Source organism: Heteronotia binoei, chromosome 21 (genome assembly GCF_032191835.1).
Source record: "Heteronotia binoei isolate CCM8104 ecotype False Entrance Well chromosome 21, APGP_CSIRO_Hbin_v1, whole genome shotgun sequence".
Classification (NCBI taxonomy): domain Eukaryota; kingdom Metazoa; phylum Chordata; class Lepidosauria; order Squamata; family Gekkonidae; genus Heteronotia; species Heteronotia binoei.
In genome coordinates this window covers 79,577,486-79,597,572 of record NC_083243.1, presented here as the reverse complement: position 1 = coordinate 79,597,572, position 20,087 = coordinate 79,577,486, and the positions used below count along the sequence as shown (strand labels likewise).

The window sequence follows — 20,087 nt, the reverse complement described above, 5'->3', positions numbered from 1 at the left end:
TTTACTGAGGTCAGTATTGTCTACTCGGACTGGCAGTGGCTCTCAGTGGTTTCAGGTGCAGGTCTTTCACACTGCCTACTACCTCCTTTTTAAGCACAACCCCAACACTTCCAGTATATTTGAAACATATTGTAGATTTCTATAACATAAAACATCCAAAAAGGATGAATGGATACTAGCTGTGAATGAAGTATTCTTCTACCCAGGGCGGGAGTGTCCATTAAGCAGCATTAGGTGGCTGCCTGGAGTGTGCGCTCTGAGGTGCAGGAACTGCACTGTGCTGCTGGAGAGGAAAGGTGGGGGCAGTGGGGTGGGGGCAGAGCCTTGTCTGGGGTGCCGGCCTTGCACTGGCACCCCAGTCCAGTGCTGCATCTTCCTATCTCTAACCTCCACATTTAAGGATATGTGTGAGGTCAAGTTATTGTAATATTTCAACTGTTCTCTATCCCATAAATGGAAGGAATGCAGATGGGAATATCAAATAATTTTTTTGCATTTGCTTTCTTATCTTTCTTCCACACTCATGAAAGCATATAGTTGTGCAAATAAGCCAGCTGGCCATTAAAACTTTGAGTTGTAAAGACAGCATGGCAGTAAAACATGATCTAAAGCTTTCCATAACCTAAATGCATAGCAAGTGAACACCTGCCCCATCCATTATCTGCTAAATGGGAAAGGGAAACACCTTGCTTGCATTCCACCTGCATGCTTTTCTAAAATGCAACAGCCTCTAGTATGTCTGTAGTCTTAGGCCTCAAATAAACACATATTACAGTCTTTTTAGTGCATTTCAACTCAACAGATTTTATATCTTGAAGTAACCTAATCAGGAGGTAAAACAGGTTGCTTATCTGTAACTGATGATCTTCGAGTGGTCATCTGTACATTCACACCGATGGGATATAGAGCGCCTGTGCCGGTTCCGATCGGTACTTCAAAGCCTATCCTAGAAGGATTTTCGTGCCCTCCCAATGGTCATGCACACAGGCTCCATCGCGCATGCCCACTGGGACGGGCATGAGGATCCCACCAGTTCCCTCTGACCGTGGTGACCCTCGAAGGACCGACAGCAGTGGGGAAGGAGGCGGGTGGTGTGAATGCAAAGATGACCACTTGAAGAACATCAGTTACAGGTAAGCAACCTGTTTATCTTCTTCGTGGTCTCTGTGCTTCACATCGATGGGAGGACAACAAGAAGTATACAACAATTTTAGATTTGTCATAGTTCAAAAGGAGCTTATTATAGTTAAACAAAGTGATACAAAGGGCAAGCAAGCGTTTTAATCCAATTCTGGAACAAGAGAGTAAAACTGTATCATCCAAGTATAAAAGTAAGGGAACATGTCTGGCACCGAGTTGAGGACTATGATGATCGATATCTGACAAAAAGGGAGCAAGGTCATTAAGAAAGAGGTTAAACAGAAAAGGGGCCAACACACAGCCTTGTTTAACCTCTTTGTTTAATGGGATTTTTGACGTAAGATTGCCTGATGAAGAGCATTTGACCTGACAAAAGTTAGAAGTATATAATTGTTTAATAAGCATGAGAAGTCTTTTATCAATACTTGTTTGTTCAAGTTTAGCCCAAAGCAGGCCCCTGTCAATTGAATCAAATGCTCCCTTTAAGTCTAAAAAGGCTACATACAATTTCATCTTTTTCCTAATAGTGTATTTGGAAATTAGATGAGACAAGGTAATACAACGATCAAGAGTAGTTTTGCCTTTACAAAATCCCAGTTGTTCTGGACCAAGAATTTTTTCTCGTGTCATCCATTGTTCAAGTTTATTCAACAGATGTTTAGAATGTAGTTTGCCAATGGTAGATAGGAGACTAATCGACCTGTAATTATTTGGGATGGCAGGATCTCCTTTTTTATAAATTGGGACCATTATTGAGTTGAGCCAGGCTTTAGGAATTATGCCCGTTCTGTCAATACTTGTAAAGAGGGATGCGAGTGGAGTAGCCCACCAATCTGAATCTAACTTTAGGATTTCAGAAGGAATAGCATCAGGGCCTGCTGCTTTACCTAATTTTAATTGCGAAATTAGTTCTTTAACTTCATCAGAAGGCACAGAGGGCCACTCCGGAAGATCTACCTGAGATAGTTCGAAAGGTCCAGAAGTGTATAAAGTACTTTGGGAGAACATAGAAAAGAAATATTGGTACCAGACATTGGGTGAGACAGCAGACATAGAAGGGGCATCAACTCTATGGGCACCTGATACAATAGACCAGAATTTTTTAGAGTTCTTTAAGATTATGGCCTGGACTAGCTCCTCCCATTGAAGCTTAGCATAGTCATTCTTTTTGTTTATGATAACCTGAGACAACTGATTTTGAAGATCAAAATACTCTGGTGGTAAGCACAAAGCCCCGGAGTCACGGTAACATCTATAGGTATTGCGCAACAGAGTTTTAACAGCTCTACATTCTTTATCAAATCAGGGCTGCAGAGATTGTTTCTTTCCCTTTTTACATTTTTATGTCTAGCATTTAATGAACTAAGAATGTTAGATACTAGGGAATCATATGCTGTTATTAGCACTGAAGGATTAGTTGCATTAGTTAAAACACTTCTAAGATTCGAAAGGGAATGAGAGTTTAAAAGTAACTGAGCTTCTCGTTTTGTCTGATTATTCCAGCAGATTTTTGTTAAGAATGTAGAATCCACCAAGTTTAGAGAGGGATTAAGAGAAAGGTCAGGGGAGAACTCTGCATGGAGGGTCAAAATAAGTGGAAGGTGATCACTGATAATGAGATCACCTATGCAGAAATCTTTTATATAAGATTCTAGTGAGGGAGGGACAGTAATGTAATCAATTGTGCTGCAACCCTTCTTAGAAATGAATGTAAAATCCCCAGAATGAGAAAACCTTTCCAGACCATTTAGCCAGACCCTATTGTGTTGGATACAGAATTTGGCAAAGCAAATGCCTGCCAAGTTTGAAGAGCTATCTTTAGCTTGCCTCCTATAGGAAAAAAAGGTGGTAAGGTAACATCTAAATTGAGGTTAAGGGCTTTAAAAAAGATTTTTTCCATCATTGCCAACTCTTTCATTAAAATCCCCTGCTATTATTATTTCAGTGGAGGGAAATTTGGTTTCCAGTTCATTCATAATTATATTCAGACGTTCCCAATGATGTAAAAGGGCTGATTTATCTAGGGCAGAAGGGATATATATGTTTACCAAAATCACAGAAAGATTCCCATAAACCAACTTGATAGCTTGTTCCGTAGCGCTTCCAGCCTGTAAGGGGATGCATACAAAATTATAAAGAAGAGACACAAATATAGACAAACCCATTTGAAAACGACCTCTTGAGTTGGTTCTAAAGGCTGGTAGCGAATAGGGCTTATAGCCTTCAAGGTAGATAGGACTTTGGGACCAAGTCTCTTGAAGTAAGATGACATCAAAGTTCTTAAGGTAACTAATGAATTCTGCGTCTTTGGTTTTATTCCACCAACCAGCCACATTCCGCAAGATGATCTTAATATCCGATAATAGAGAAGTATTTGGAATTGAAGACAATGAAGAGGATCTCAGTCAGTCATCTTGGAATAATTGGTTTGATGAACAGGAAGAAGTAAAAATCATACCTTCGTTTTCAAGGCCTCTAGAAATATTTTTGCTAAGTTCACAAAGGCTTGGCCAGATGAGTGTATCCTTAGGATTGATGGAATTATCCATAAACATGGTGGGTGATGGATGGATCTCAGCAACGACCAGCCTTTCCGAGGGCCGCCTGATTTCACGTTGAGGGTAGATGGTTGATGGAGTCTCAGATGAAAGAGTAGGCAATGTATTATCAAGATTCGAGTTTATTAAAGGAGGGTGAATGGGGATTGAAAAATGAGGTGGATCTTGTTGTTGATCTAGATTGATCAAAGGCACATCTTGGAGATCTCTCAACTCAGCAGAAGAAGTCTCAGGAGATCTCTTTTGCTGCCCACCCTGCTTTAATAAGAGACTTTCTTTCAACAAGTCACAAGTTCTATCTGCAACTGTTAAAGAGTTATTCTGTAGGTCTAGATATTTCTTTCGATGAATCAGGGGTAGAATAATTTCATTCTTGAAGACATGAGTAGGGAAGATTCCTTTAGATGAAAGGTATTTTTTAGATCGCAACAAAAGCTGACAAGCAGTCATATTTCTCCTCTCTGCAAGCACCACAACAACGGCGTGCTTTCTTGTTAACGAGATGCAATGCATTACCATCTGCTATTTTATTTGGCAGATTTAACAGGATTGATTACTCTACCATTGTCTTTGTAATCCCAAATGTATTGAAATGTATTATTGAATTGTCCTTTATGATGATATTCGTTGTATATATTTGAAAGATATTTTAGCAGATATGTTGAGCTGTGCTGATTCAGGCAAAGTCTACAGACTTTTAAATGACACCTGCTGAGTTAACTTTAATGGTTGCCGAATTTCTTCAACAGGCCATGGAAATCCGACAGAGACTGGCTCTGGAATGACCATATCTTATTTGTTTTATTCATTTAATTTTGTTAAATTTTAAATTATATATATTTTACTCATTTTATGTACATTAGCTCCCCTGCGTACTCTATTTTCCAGGATTTTATATTACTTACATTGTTATTTGTACTGCTAAATCTGTTTTATGCCAATAAAGGCTTGTTGTTGTTGTACTAACAAGCAGTATAAGGCCTACCTGGAAAGAGGGTGCTGGAGGTTCTCACAAGTGAACTGCCTCCAAGACTCCCCGGCCCACTGGAGCTCCTTGAGTGATGGACGTCCAGGGTGTAATGTCTCATGAATGTGTGCAGCATGGCCCAGGTGGCAGCTCTGCAGATGTACATCAGTGGGATCCCTCTGAGGAAAGCCGTGGATGCAGCCAGTGCCCTTGTGGAGTGTGCACAAATAGGATGCGGGAGAGGTTTCTTTGCTAGCAAGTAGCAGAGCTTAATGGTCTCCACAATCCATTTAGATAACCCCTGTGCGGATATCCTGTTCCCTCTGGCCTGGGTCACATATGAGACAAAGAGGGAGAAAGAGTGGCAGAACTCCCGCATTCTGTGCAAGTAGAAGGATAAGGCTCGCTGGACATCCAAGGTATGCAACCTCCATTCCTCATCTGAGGAAGGGGCGGGGAAAAAGATGGGTAGAACGATGTCTGCCGATAAGTGGAACTCTGAAATTACTTTTGGCAAAAAGTTCAGATCAGGGGCCAGGGCTACCCCATCCAGGATGAAGGTGAGATAGGGAAGATCACAACACAGTGCCTGAAGCTCCCCCACTCTGCGCGAGGACGTGATTGCTATTAGGAAGGCTGTCTTCCACGCCAGGAATTGGTGTGAACATGTGGCCATGGGTTCAGAAGGCCTCATTGTCAGTTTGGATAATACAAGAGGTAGGTCCCATGCTGACAATGGTCTGCATGATGGCGGAAAGAGGTGAATGAGCCCTCTGAGGAACTTTTTTGTGGATGGATGTGTGAACACGGAGAAACCGTCCACTTCTGCATGTGCAGCCAAGAGAGCCCCAAGATACACCCTCAGGGATGAGTAGGAAATAAAAAATTAGGGTGAGGTCTGCCTGAGGTGTGTGGGCCCCCCAACGTGTATAGTAATGAACAAAGGAGTCCCACTTTGCCGCATAGGACTTCCTAGTGGATGGCTGGCAGCTATTGAAAAGGACATGATATATCTTGTTGGACAGCTGAGTCAGTTCAACCTCCATGCAGTTAGCTTCAACTGGAGCACGTGGTGGCGTATTGTGCCCCCATGGGCCAGCAGGAGGTTTGGTACTAGTGGGAACTGGTAAAATGACTGGTTGGAGAGGTAGAGCAGGGCCGGGAACCAATGTTGTCACGGCCACCAAGGAGTGATCAAGATGCCCACCAGCCATTCCTCCATTATCTTGTGCAGAACCTTGGGCGTGAAAGGTATTTGAGGAAACATATATAAGTGTCTGTGGCACCAGGGGTAAAGAAGCCCGTCCCCCAGCGCCAGAGGGTCTGCACCCCCTCTGAAGCAAAATGCCAGACATTTCCTGTTCTCTCTGGTAACGAAAACGTCTATGTCCGGGTACCCCCATTTCTGAAATAGGAGTTTCAGGTACAGCCAGTTCAGCTCCCATTCATGAAAGGATGCACCCCCTCTGCTGAGGGAGTCTGCTTTCATGTTCTGTATTCCTGGGAGATGAGAGGCAATCGGGTGAACTTGCCAAGTCAGACAGTCCTCCCATATGTCCTTGGTCAGTCTGCATAACCAGAGGGAGACTGTACCCTCTTGTTTGTTCAGGTAGTAGAGGGCCGTGGTGTTGTCTGTCAACATGGAAATTACCTGGCCTTGAATTAGATGCTGGAAGGAATGAAGTGCATACCGTATGGCTAGGAGTTCTAGAAAGTTTATATGGCACTGTACTAGGTGTGGTTTCCAAGGGCCCCCTATGCAGATCCCTGCTAGGTGGGCCCCCCATCCCCATAGGGAGGCATCCATTGTGATGGTCTTGGATTGAGTCTTGAGTTTGAAGGGAGCTCCTTGTCCCAAGCTGTGATCAGACTTCCATGTCAGGGAGTGAAGGACACCTTGCGATACAGTGGAGGTGTCTGAATGGGTCAAACACCTGTATGAGCCATACCTGGAGAGGATGCATGCGCAGACGCGCATGGAGCAAGACTGAGGTCATGGATGCCATGAGTCCGAGAAATCATTGGATCTGGAGCACTGTGGCAACTGTCTCATGACGGATGGTTCGAATGAGGGCTTGGATCGCTATGATTCTGTCCAGCAGTAGAAAAGCCTTGCAGTGAGATGAGTCCAGGATTGCCCCTATGAACCGCAGCCAAGTGGATGGTATGAGGTGTGACTTCTTCCAAGTTGACCTGGAGTCCCAGGTCCTGTAGGAGTGTCATGGTAATATGTAAATGTTCTTGAAGTTGTTGAGATTTTGCGACCACTAGCCAGTCGTCGATGTACGGAAATATTAGTATCCTCTGCAGATCTAAGTGTGCTGCGATGACCACCATAGTCTTTGTGAACATCCTGGGTGCTGTAGAGATGCCAAAGGAAAGGGCCGTGTATTGAAAATGCTGGTTCCCAATAGCGAAGTGGAGGTAAGGGCGGGACAAGAGATGGATGAACAGGTGGAAGTATGCATCCTTGGGCTACATTTGAACTAGGGAGATTTGCCTAGCCATGAAATCATTGTCTCTCATTGGGACCTACTTTAAAGGGTTGTTGTGATGATAAAAGCAGGAAAACTCAAAGAATGCCACCATATTCCTTGGAGGAAGGGCAAGATAAATATTCATTAAGTAAAAATTCCACAATAACACTGCAGCTATTAAGTTCCGGTTCCGGGAGTGGTTGGAGTGGACGGCTTCTTTATCACCGCTCAGTGAGACTGTATATTTTATCTTGTTATTTTATTTATCCTTTCATTTAACTTCATCAATTTGCTCTTAGTCTAATAAGGAAACCTCAAGGAGTTTGTGTTAGTGCCAAGTAGCTTTTTAAGCTGTAGCCTTGATGCTTTGGTGTCGATAGTTACTATCTTGTCTAAACAGCTGCTATCTGTTATCCACTCCCTCAAGAGTGAAAAACTAGAGTGATTTATGGTACCAAGGACAGGAGCACTTAAAAGGAGGAAAGAAAGAGAGGATGAAGGAGAGGTGACAGAAAGAGGAGGGGATGATTTACAACTCCCTGCAAATAAACAGACAAAAATTTGCGACTTTTTTGAAAAAGAAAACACAGTTATTTATAACGTGCCAGTTGCAAATTATTTTGCTCCCCTGGCTGAATGTCATGAGGATTTGGGGTCTGAGTCTGAAATGCCTGACGCAGTTTGTTTTGAAACACAATGGGAAAAACTGCTGGAACCGCAAATCATTAGAGAAGAAAAGGCTAGAGAGTCAGACATAACAATTAATAAGTATGCAGACCTTACAGCGAAAACAGTGACTTTGATTTTGGAAAGAGTTTCTGAAATACAAAATAACATCAACAAACTCTCCTCAAAAATTGAACTGTTAATTAAAGACAGGAATCTCCCAGCTGCTGCATATTATCATGAGAGACGGAGCTCACCTGTAAAGAGAACTAATGAAGTTAAAGGACAAATGCAGTCTCACTGGGTTGATAGACACATAAAACAATCCTTGGTACTTCAAAAGAATAAGATATGTTTAACAATTTGCCCATTTGGAGGCAGGAAAATTTGGTGGAAAACAAAGGATGACGCCATCAAACATCTTGGTAACCGACTGGGGAGTAGATTAAACTATATAGACATAGATAGTATGCATCCTTGGAGGTCTATGGTGGTCATCCAGGCATTTTCCCAAAGGAGAGGTAGAATGTTCGGAATTTTTTGTAGACTATGAAGGTGTTGAGTGCTCTGAGGTCTATAATGGGGCGGAGGCCCCCATATTTCTTGGGTACCATAAAATATCGGGAATAGAAACCAAGGTCATGGGCGGGTGAGGTGACAGATTTTATTGCTGCTTTGGTAATGAGGTTTTGTACTTCCTCCAACAAGATGGGTGTTGGTGGTGTGATGATGATGCCGGAGAGAGGAGGAATCTGAAGAAATTTTATGGGGTATCCTTCCTGGATGATCGTAAGGACCCACTTGTCGGACGTTATCCTCTGCCAGACAGATAAGTATGGGTAAAGACAGGTAGGTTGGAATGTCGGAGGGGTCTGGAGAGTGAAATCAAAGACTCTGTTTAGTTGACTTGGCGCCCTTGTGTTTAGACTGTTGTTGAGCAGGGGTGAACTTCTGTTTAGCTCCGTACGTAGGTCTGGATTGGCTAAGCTGTGACTGAGGAGACCATGGTCTCTCTGGAGATGGCTTCGAATAAGGTTTTTTAAACCAGGATTTCGACCACATTTTTTGTTTCTGAGTCCTGGAGGATGTTGAAACTCCCAAGTTTCTGGACATTTTAATACTCTTGTCCAGCTCTCGGAGGGTAGTGTCCATGGTGGAACTAAAGAGGCCCTCTCCCTCAAAAGGTAGGTCCTCAACTCAAGACCTGGTATCAGATGAGAGTGCTGTTGCTCAGAGCCAGGAGTGTTGTTGAAGAGTGACTGCTGACGTGAGCGTCTTAGTGGATATATCCAGTGAATGTTTTGCTGTATTGACCTGACGTTTTGCAACTAACATCCCCTCCTTAAGGAGACATTTGGAGTCTTGACGTTTGTCTTCCGGTTTCATGGAGGTGAACTGTGTGGTCTTCTCCCACAGAGCATACTGGTATCAACTCATGCATGCTATGTAATTGGCCGTCTTTATGCCTAACGCCCAGGCTGCGTAAAACTTCTTGCCCATACTGTCTAGCTTCTTCCCTTCCTTGTCAGATGGTAAAGCGTGTCTTTTTGCTCTCGGAGGAGGACGTTACCACAACCGAGTTGGCCTTAGGGTGGTTAAAGAGGAAGCTGGCCTCAGTTTCTTGGATTTTGTACATGTGGTTGATTCTCCTTGAAGAGACCAGTGTCGAGGCTGGTTTGTCCCAAAGCGATTTAGCGGCCTGAAGGAGTACCGAGGTCATAGGAAGAGATATTGGTGTTGAGGTGTCCTTCTGCAGTATGTTGAAAACTGTGTCTGTTATGGTAGGTTTTAGTTACAATACTGGTAGCGAAAGAGCTTGAGCCATTCGCTTGATGAAATTGCTATAGGCGCTGTCTTCAGAGGGTGAGATGGAGCCTTCCTCCAATGGTTGTTGTAGGGGAGAGGTTTCCAGGCTTGTCTTGGGTTGCTTGGAGCGGTTGGACTCACCATCTGAGTCAGAGAATGTCACCTCACCTTCAGAAAGCTCTGGAGATCTAGAGGAGTACTTGGTTTCAGAGTCGGTGGGTACGGTCTCGTCTGGGCTTCTTCGGTGTCGGTGTCTCAGGTGCCAGGCGGTCTTGGTCCCGATGCTTAGAGTGGTGAGACATCATGGAACAGGCATCCCAGTCTGGATATGAGCGGGGCATCCATGGAATGGGTGGCATGGGACAAGTCCCATACATATACCACCACTGTGGTGGCGGAGGTGGAAGTTTCGGGGCTTCTGGTTGTTTTGGTGCCGGTTGTTCTGGGCTCAGTTGGGTCGGTGGCTTCAGTGTCAAAGGAGTGTCTCTTGGCATGGGATCGGGTTGTGCCGGTTGTGTAGGTGAGTCAACGTTTGATCCTAAAGATGTAGAACGGGATGATTGTTGGGTAAGGTCCATTTCGAAGTCAGACAGACTGGTGTCCTGCGTGTTGCCCTTCTGCCCTGACAGCTGGTGTATGGGGAAGTGCAGAAGTTGGAGTGGTGGTATCTTCCCCGGTGCCGGAATCTGTCCTGAGGGCGATGGAGTTGGATGCGAGCTCTTAGTCGAGTCTTTTTTACTTCGTTTCTCCTTATCCTTCTTTCATTCTTTGTCCTCCCTGTGTTTTTTGGCAGGAGTGGAGGCTTCCAATTCAGGTGCCGGGGTAGAGCGTTTCGGCACCGACCATTCAGCATTGGATCGAGCGGTAGTCATGGCAGTCGAAGTGGAAGCTAGTCTAGAGTCGTGTTGCGACGAAGCCATGGAATGCGCGGTGAGGGCGGATTCCATGAGGGCTGTTTTGAGTCTTGCAGCACGGTTTTTTCGTGTCTGCTTTGAAAATTCTGCACAATGTGCGCAGGAGTCTGGTCAGTGGACTTCCCCAAGGCACAACAAAGTTCGTGTCCATCCGGTGGGGGAATTTTACTGCCACACCGTTTGCACCTCTTGAAGAACCCCCAAAGTTTTATCATGCGGTGGTGGAGTACCACGCCGCCCCAAGGGATGGGGTGGGTAGGGGACCTTTTACCCCGACCGGGGAGGAGTGCACTCGGGTAACAGTCCTTACCCTCTGCCACAGAAGTTTTCTCTTTGTTTGTAGGAAAAAGGTCGACAGAATAGTCGAGAGGAAGAAAATGGTGAGTACCGACGAGCAGTTGGAAAGGGGAACCGATCTGCACAGCGGTCAGAAGGGAATTGGCAGGATCCTCGTGCCTGTCCCAGTGGGCATGCGTGATGGAGCCCACACGCATGACCATTGAGAGGGCGTAGAAATCCTTCTAGGATAGGCTTTGAAGTATCGATCGGAACCAGCGCAGGCGCACTATATCCCATTGGTGTGAAGCACAGAGACCACGAAGAAGATTTTTGGGTTATTCCTCAGTTACAATGAAAGCAAACTATCTGGCCTCACTTACTGTTGCATCAGGGACAAGTACAAATAGCATTTGAGGTGTACAGAATACTTTATGCATCCAAAGGATTAAATACGAACAGTCTCATTAAAACCAACCAAAGTTTATTTATAGCAGTCTATACATTTTTAACGAATGCTGCCAAGACATCAAATGAATTAAAGCAAATAAACCCATCCCCTCCCAATGAGCCAGTGTTGTCGTCACTCACCGTCACATGCACTTAAAGAGGAGAAAACATTACACCTTCATACACAATTAATTTCATAGCTATCTGAGAAAAAAAATTACTCCCTCAATGCATTATTCTCTGTGAAAAAACAGATGGCATCCAAGGACTTGTAGTCCATGACCTCTATTCAAAGCAGAATTTTTCATTTAGCAAATAGGGGATGATTTCTTTACTTGTTCTTTCTAAGTACATCACCCACCTCCCCATTTCTTTAGGCCTATTAACCCCTTTGGAAAGGATAAAACTGCTACATTATTTACAACTTAGAGATGCCATCAGGATTTTGGTTATATAGCCCACATCAGCAGGTGTGCCTTTGTTGCAAGGGTCTGGTGTGGACTGCCCTCAGGGCAGAGTTAGCAAAATATCAAGAAAGTTATAGGTTTCAGCCTTTGTTTGCTTTTTCATTCTCCTATGTCCTAGTTTTTATAGCAGTTGGTGGGCTATTAAACCCTGCAATAGTTTTATAATGTTTTTCTTTATCGTAAGTGTTGGTGTTGGGGAGACTGGCTACTACAGACATTGCTGGCAAAAATCAAGTGGGACCAGCTGTGTATCCACATAGTGTGTATCATGATGGTGCCCAAACAGTTATACATTGGCAGATTCTAGAAATCCACTCTTTAAAAAAAGTTAGAAGCACATATGTAAATAAGAGATCACAAAATCGAGCTCAAGGAAGGGCGGCTCGGAAAAAACGGCAGAAAAACAGAATGATTACATATTTACACAATAGTCCACAAAGTGGGTCACAAACTATGGACTATCTAGTAAATAAAGCCACACAGTTTACACGACTTGACAAGAACCGCTTCAGGGGGAGGATTCTGTGGAGGTTTCTCCCTAATCCCCTCTTCATTTCTTCAGGTTTGACAGTTACATGTCTTCCTAGTCTTAAATAAAGAATTTTTTAACAGATACATTAAAGCATCAATAAGGATCCCACAAATAATAGCCACAAGATTCAAATTTCTATTCAGATAGATATAAGCAAAAAATTTGTTGGGCTTGCTTAAGAATGCTTTATGCATGTTAGGATTTTTCCTTTTAAACCCCAAGTCAGAAAAGCAACCTTAATTTAGGGCACTTTCCAGCACTGGCACTAGAGTAATCTGTTGGATCACTGGTGTGTGTGTTGTCCTCTGTTCAGTATAACCCACCGTATTTCATTCTGAAGAGCTCTTTGATAAAACATCATTTATTTACACTTTGATCTTTACACCTGAGTGATTATCAAGCAGTCATCTTGTTCCTATTCAAACATTCCATACATACAATTTTTGTGCTAGAGTTGCACTGCACATATTGTACCAGTTACATATAGGTCAAATAACTGCGCTCCCATATTATCCTAGTCACATTTTCTACGGTATCTTTTCCATTCTGTGAATCAAGATTTTAAAAAAAGTTTAAACAAGAGGCAAAATTTTAAAAATCTGGCCTGAAAAAGATGAGGTGACCATGAGGGAAAATAAAAGCTGTGTGAGCATATAGATTTGGTATTCTTTAAAAAAAAAAAAAAGGAAGGGGGAAAGGTTGTTCCGCCTCTCTGTAACAGGGAATTTATTATGTATGTAAGTAAAGACTTTACAAAACAAGACATTGGAGGGAGAAGGGGGGTGATTTTTACAAGTCTGTGCAAAAGGAATAGAGAAATGTGAAGCTACGCAGCTATTGTCAGCTGAACTTTTTTGTTGTTGTTTAGCAAGAAGTATTTCTTTGACTAAACTGCTCCTGCTGTTTTGGATGCTCCAATGTAGCTGACAGAAATTGAAGACAACTGTAAAGAACTGTGACAGATATAAACAGTACTGCAGGTTAAAAATGATAAAAAAACCACCTGGAAAAAATTTGCACAACCCACCCACCCCCACAAAAATGTACATTTCCAACCTAACTTAGTTTGTAAAGATGTCCTTCTCCAACGTTAGGAGTTGGGGGGGAGAAGAGGAGGGGAAAAAAGATGCAGGTAACTTTCAAGCCCCAAGAGGCCTTGTGCCACATTTAACTTTTTTTGCCTGTGGTGGCAAGTCAGCCAAAAGTGGGAATGCTGCTACTGCCTCAATGAGATTCCTGCAGAAATCCAGACTCCAGGTTAATACTGAATATTAACAGCCAGCCAACCAGCCGTATAAAAAATCAAAATAAAAAACCCCAAAACCTAAATAGCACGGATCCACATGTGTGGGTGACAGGTGGAAAGGGAAAGAAGGGAGATCTATACAGTAAAGAGTCAATGGTTTATATTACAGATGGCTGGCAATTTCAAAGAGTCTCTTCCCAGCTCTGTTGCTGCTCCAACCCCAAAGGGCAAACTGAAGAGGGAAGGAACAAAATAATGGACATCATGAAGCATGCAGGATCAGAAGCAGCAGAGAGTGGGTATGCTCAAATAAGCCCCCTCCTTTTCTTGTAGTCCTCCAGGTTCAGTGATCGCCGGGGTGCACCATCTTTTGCAGGAGGAGCTTTGGAGGTGATAGCCAGTGTTTTGGACTCTGTTGGGAGAAAAGACACAGATTAAGGATTTATGCAGTGCAGTGTTGGCTTGAGAGGAGGCCTGGTGCTGGCCTGTATTGCTCTTGCAGTAGAAGCAGTAAAAAATAAGTACAGACCAACCTTTGGTCTGTAAAGGAAAGAGACCATACACATCAGGCTGTCACAAAATAAACTCAGCATCTTGGTGACAAATGCCATAGAGACTTAGGGTTTGATTTCTGTCCCATACTTCAATGCAGCATTATTTACCATAAAGCAACATATTGCTACCACTTCTGATCAACTCTTACCTTGAAAGCTATACACAGTAATTCACACAATGTTCATCTCCAGACTGGATTACTCTAACTATCTCTGTGCTTGCCTGACTTTGAGACTGATCTGGAAACTCCAACTGGTTCAGAATGCGGGTCCTGACAGGAACACCATGGACCACACATATTCAACCTGTGTTGCACCAGTTGGGGAGTAACGGATCAGGTTCAAGGTTTTGGTACTGACTTTTAAGGCCCTGAAGGGCATGAAACTCTGACTTTTAAGGCCCTGAAGGGCATGAAAGTCTGAAACTCATGCATCTTAGGGACTGCCTCCTCTGGTATGTCCCTCAAAGAGCTATATGCTCTGCTGAGAACAATCTATTGGTGATCTCTAGCTCTAAAGATGTCCTGCTGTCCTTGACCAGAGCCAGGGCCTTTTCAGTCCTGGCTCCCACATGGTGGAACTCTCTGCCAAATAACATCCACGCCCTGCAGGACCTTATGCAGCTCCACAGGGCATGCAAGGCAGAGATGTTCCACCAGTTTTTCGGTTGAGAATAGCAGTGGGTTCCACCTATCTGGCACTCCTTTTCCCTCTTCTACCATGCCTTCTTTTGCTTATTGATAGACAGTAATACATATTGTATTGCTTTTGGTACCATCTGATGTTACCTTTAACTTTCAACTATCTTATCTTTTGGATTTTACATTGTATAATGTACAATTACATTGTATATCTACTGTTATTAACTGCCTTGAGCTCTGTGAATTCACAGAAGGCAGTATACAAATTGAAATTATAAACAAACCCTATGATGAGACAATCTAAAATAATAATAATAATAATAATAATAATAATAATAATAATAATAATAATAATAATAATAATAATAATAATAATAATAATAATAATATAGAGAGAGAGTGATGGAAGATGAAACCTCCCTGGTCAGATGGCATTCAATCAGTTACTGGGGAAGAACTGAGGAGCACTATTCTTATTGATGCAGCTGGACTAAAGCCAAAAGGACATTCAGCTGTTGACATGAATGGATGCAGAAGAAAAGTATCCTATCCTATGCATACAGCAGGAACATGCAAAACGAGAAGTATGAAAAGGCAAACTCAAAAGATAAACTCAAAATTGTAAAACAAGAAATGGAATGTTTAAACACTGCAATCCTGGGAGTGAGTGAACTAGAGTGGACTGGATCTGAATTTTCCATCAGAAAACAACAAAGTACTTTACTCTGGAAATGACAAACACAGAAGAAATTGAGTAGCTTTAACAGTAAGGCTAGATGTAGCATAAGCAGTCAAGGGCTATAATGCGGAGACTTAACGGAAAGCCAATCAGCACAACCTCAACTACAGATGCTAATGAAGAAGGCATTTTCAAATGAGTAGGAAATTATTCCAGCCAACCAAGGTCAACCACTTCAAAAGAAAACCAACTACTTTCCTAGGCTAAAACAAACTGTACCACACTATAAAGTGAGAAAAATTAAGCTACAGTTAAAGTCACTCAAAGCAGAGCTCAGTATATGCTGACTCTCACAAGAAGTTTTAATGCACCTGATATGCTAGATAAGACAGGTGTTTAGAAATAATCTTTTTGCCAGTTTCTTCTTAAGAGTGAATATAAAATAATAAACAATATTAGATGACTTGTTCCAAGTCAAGTTTAAAGAATACCTAGTGTTACATTCAATGCAGTACAGAAAAGGGTTATTACATGAGGATATGTTGGGTATTTATTACATATACATACATAGACCTTTATTGGCATCAATGGGTATTTATTAAGATAGGGAAGGTTGCTACTTCATGTTTCAATTTGTGCAGTCTACTGCCAGTCATGTTCTGTGACTCTGGCATGACCCCAGAGCACACTGATTTATGCAGGAGATCACAACTTTAATGCCTGTAGCTCACAAGACTCTGCAGCTGTGACGGTAAGGTATGGGTTAACAGAAAACCAAGGAAAACCAAGCACACCTAGAGCCTGCGTCAGGTGACCTGAGGGTGGGGGCCAGAGTGCTCGGAACGCTCAGTGTGAGATTGACAGCTAACGGCTGAGGAGAGTCAGTTAGTGTCCGACAGAGGCTGAAGAGAGTTAGAGCCTGACAGAGCCTGAGAGAGTTGGTCTTTGAGAGAGCTGAGACAGTGGCTGAGGAGTGAAGAAAAGCTGACTGCTAGCTCTATAAACACAGCAAGGGGCTGTGTGTGACTAAAAGGAAGAGTCACCGTGAAGACCTGAACAGTCACAGACACTTTATACATCTCTTAAGAGCTAGAGAGGTGGTTGAGGGAACATATGTGGGTCTAGAAGTCTGAAGGGCTGGGAGTAGAGGCTCTAGTCGACTTGTGAGAGACTTGGCGTATTACACCCAAGAGGCCAGCCTTTGCTAGTGTTGGAGAGTGTTTATATAAGAACTGTGAACCTGAGAGACCCCTTAGCAGCCCCTGAAGTCCACCACCTGACCACCCCACCCCACCAGATTAACCCCCAAAACTTTCCTGCAAAGCAGGCATGCCACCCAAGTGGGGCCTAGCCTGCCACTCTGCCACCACTGATGCAAGCCACAAGCAGCCAGGGGTTGCTGCCCCCTGTCAATCTCAGGTACTCCATGTGTGCCCTAGCTGCTCCTCATCCAGGATTGTTTGAAGATTGGGCAAGCTGTCCCGTCTCCCTGTCCTCAGCCCCACCCCCCTTCTAACCTTTGCCCTATGGCTGTCCATGCTTCAGGTTGAAGTTGAGCCTGGAAGGCAGCCAGTGATGGAGGAAAAGGGAGAGGGATGTGACCAGACTGGGAAAAATAAAAGAAAGCAAAGGAGCTGAGTTCAGGGAGGAAAAGATATGGGAGCTCAGTGGTTGTGGAGCAGAGCACCGGTAGGGGGGAGGGAGGTTGCTCATGGGCCAGATCAGAGACCTCGATGGGTCTGATCCAGCCTGTGGGCAGTTCATTTGACACCTCTGTACTAGGAGCTACTTCTACAGAACAGTAGTGAAAAAACCCAACACTCTCTGAGGTCAAACCAAAGCATTTCCCCTCAACTAACTATAAAACTTCTCTGATTACATGCCGTCCTTTTTCTGCTCCATCAGTTATCAGTTAGCAAACTCATTTGCTAGCCGTGGCTCAACTCTTCAAGCTAGCAGGAATCCAGAAGCAGGCATAGGAAAATCTGTACAAAATTCACATTTCCATTCATAAGCACTGGGATTTTGCTCAAAAGAATCTGACATTTTACACAAGAATCCAACAGGAACCAAACACTTCCTTTCAGTTTCTGCACCATTACCTTACATTCCTCAGCAGCAGCACTTACCTGAGCTGGGAACCTGGAGATCGATCTTCACATCAAAATCATGCACTTTGAAGAGGTCCTCTGAGAGGTCACTGGCTGATTTTGAATTCATATCTTTGTCTTTTCCCTGACTCTGAAGCAAAACAAGGGGAAATTTTCAATATCAAACAGTTTTAAAAGCTAAGGTATGTCTAGGCTTATATATATATAGGATGAGACTGAAAGAACAGATGGAAGAAATTCTGAGTGAGGAATAATGTGGGTTCTGCCAAGGATGCTGTGTAGTTGATCACTGCCTGGTTTTAGCTCATTTGATTGAGAAGCATACTTCTTCAGTAAATAATCATCCATATATAGCCTTTGTGGATTTACAATCTGCATTTGATAGCATCTCTAGAGCTATACTGTGGCAAAAGCTAAAGGAAACTATGATCAGCAGAGGCCTGCTATGGCTACTGACTAGATTATACCAAGGCACAAGAGTGAAAATCAGATCTAGCCTTGGAGCCCAAATTACAGATTATCTCCCAACCTTTACAGGTGTTCAACAAGGTTCTCTTCTATTCCCTCATTTATTTAATCTATATATCAATGATATTGTTAAAGCAGTTTCAGGACCAACTCACCATGCACCTATCTTTAATAATCAAGATCTTTCAATTCTAATTTATCCTGATAATACTGCATTATTATCTCTGTCGACTGAAGAAAAAGGACTGGAGGATAGCGAATGTCAACATTAAACACGTAACAACATTCAGCTATTTAAGAACGCTTTTCTCCCAAGACCAATCTTGAAAAAAACCAATTCTAATTTCTCTCTTACAAGATGGTTGTCAAGCACGCTCATTTCTGTACTGCATTTTTCTAGATAGAGAGCAGGTCACCAGCTCACCATTTCTCCCCCCTTTATTTACAGCCAGTTGGCAAATAATAAATCCATCTGCCCTAGGATGTTTATGCTGCAGCCTGCTGATGTTACCTTCAAGTCGCCTCTCCCACAGTTTCACACAGACAACCCTTATCTCTTCCCAGAGTAGTGTGAGAATGTTTGATGTTTCCAATAGTCTAAAATTCCTTAGTAATAAAATAGATAGTTGTTTAGTAACCTTTGAACCCGTGACTCAAGTATGCATCTGTATGGTAACCTCTGATGATATTGTATATAGCAAATGTGTAACCGTTTGTACGTCATTACTCCCAAGGCTTGTGTCCTTGGTACAGCTCCTGAGTTTCTAACAATAAACCTACTTTTGATTTAAAACAAAGGACTGGTTATTAAGAAATATTAGCACTTGACATTTTGGAAGTAATCCCACCTAGGGGGACGTAACCGAATTGGAAACTTTCTACCACAATGGTGGAGAGAGCTCCATATAACTGAGAAGCCCCCAACAACCCAGAACGGCTGGTTGGCAAGGAAGGACCTGACACAGCCCCAAGGTAGCCTCCATGGCACATGCTCGATGCCAGGAGGGCAGAGAGGCGATCTTAGCACTACCCCCACCCTCCACGCACACGAATGGGGGACAACAGTGACCAAGAAACCTCTGAGGCGAGTGGCGGGAATGGTTGAGAAGAATGAAGTCCCAATGCGATCCCAGATGAAGAGGAGGAGGAAAAACAAAATCCCAACCCACTGGATTTCCTCCAGACGATGAGGTTGGAGATGGCAGAGATGGCCAGAGGTCTCAAAGAAGAAATGCAAGCAAACAGTGCATTCATGACCCAAGAAGTGAGGAGGCAGTTAGACTGGGCACTGCAACCGCCAGCGCCGAGAGTGGGGCAACCACATCAACCTCCTCCACCACCACTGCAACAATCCCAGCAGCCTCAGCCACCGCCGCTGAGGGATTACGACAGAGGCCATGAGCTGGATGCCACCCTCGACAGGGATCCCGAGGAGGTGGAGTACTTTTTGATACAAGCTAACAGCTTCGTGTTCTATTGGGGACACACCTTCCCCAATGAGTTTAGCCAAGTGTGAGTTCCATAAGACGGAACTGGATTACCTGGGCTACCGAGAGTTGGAGAGGGGGTTGGCGATGGACCCAGCCAAAATACAAGCAGTGCTAGATTGGGAACCCCTGAGGACACGTAGACAGCTCCAATCCTTTATCGGATTTGCGAATTTTTACCGTAGTTTTATACAAGGGTTCACCCACAACATGCTCTCCTTACGGACCTCCTTAAAACGAATGGGAGAGGTCCCGAGGCCAAGCGGCCGGGAGCAAAATTGAATTGGACGGAGAGCTGTCAAGAGGCGTTCACCAAATTAAAGAGACTGTTCACCAGTGAACTCATTTTGATTCATCCCAATGAATTAAAACCCTTTGTAGCCCAATGTGACACCAGTGATGTTGCCGTGGGGGCAATTCTAATGCAACCAGATTTGGGGGGGGGGTCCCTAAAACCCTGCGTTTACATCTCCAAAAAATTCTCCCAAGATCAAAGGAACTGGTTGGTGTGGGATAAAGAAGCGTTTGCTGTAACATTCGCATTAAAGATGTGGAGATCTTGGTTAGAAGAAGTGAGGGTCCCGTTCGAGATATGGACAGACCATAAAAACTTGGAAGCCCTAACAGGGTGCAGAAAACTAACTGAGA

General features: G+C 43.5%; 1 protein-coding gene and 1 long non-coding RNA gene across 2 annotated transcripts in view; both read right to left on the bottom strand.

Annotated features, from left to right (window-relative positions):
• Positions 1-20,087, bottom strand: part of LOC132590295 (uncharacterized) — a 394,082-nt gene that overhangs the window by 213,129 nt on the left and 160,866 nt on the right. The window lies entirely within an intron of this gene.
• The window catches only part of RTF1 (RTF1 homolog, Paf1/RNA polymerase II complex component), a 70,153-nt gene continuing 61,337 nt past the window's right edge, over positions 11,272-20,087 (bottom strand). Inside the window, exons 17-18 of the mRNA XM_060263312.1 lie at positions 17,503-17,614; positions 11,272-13,911 (exon numbers count right to left, since the gene is read on the bottom strand). Of these exons, the coding sequence (XP_060119295.1) occupies positions 13,805-13,911; positions 17,503-17,614 (219 nt within the window). The 3' untranslated portion in view covers positions 11,272-13,804. The remainder of the gene's footprint in view (positions 13,912-17,502; positions 17,615-20,087) is intronic.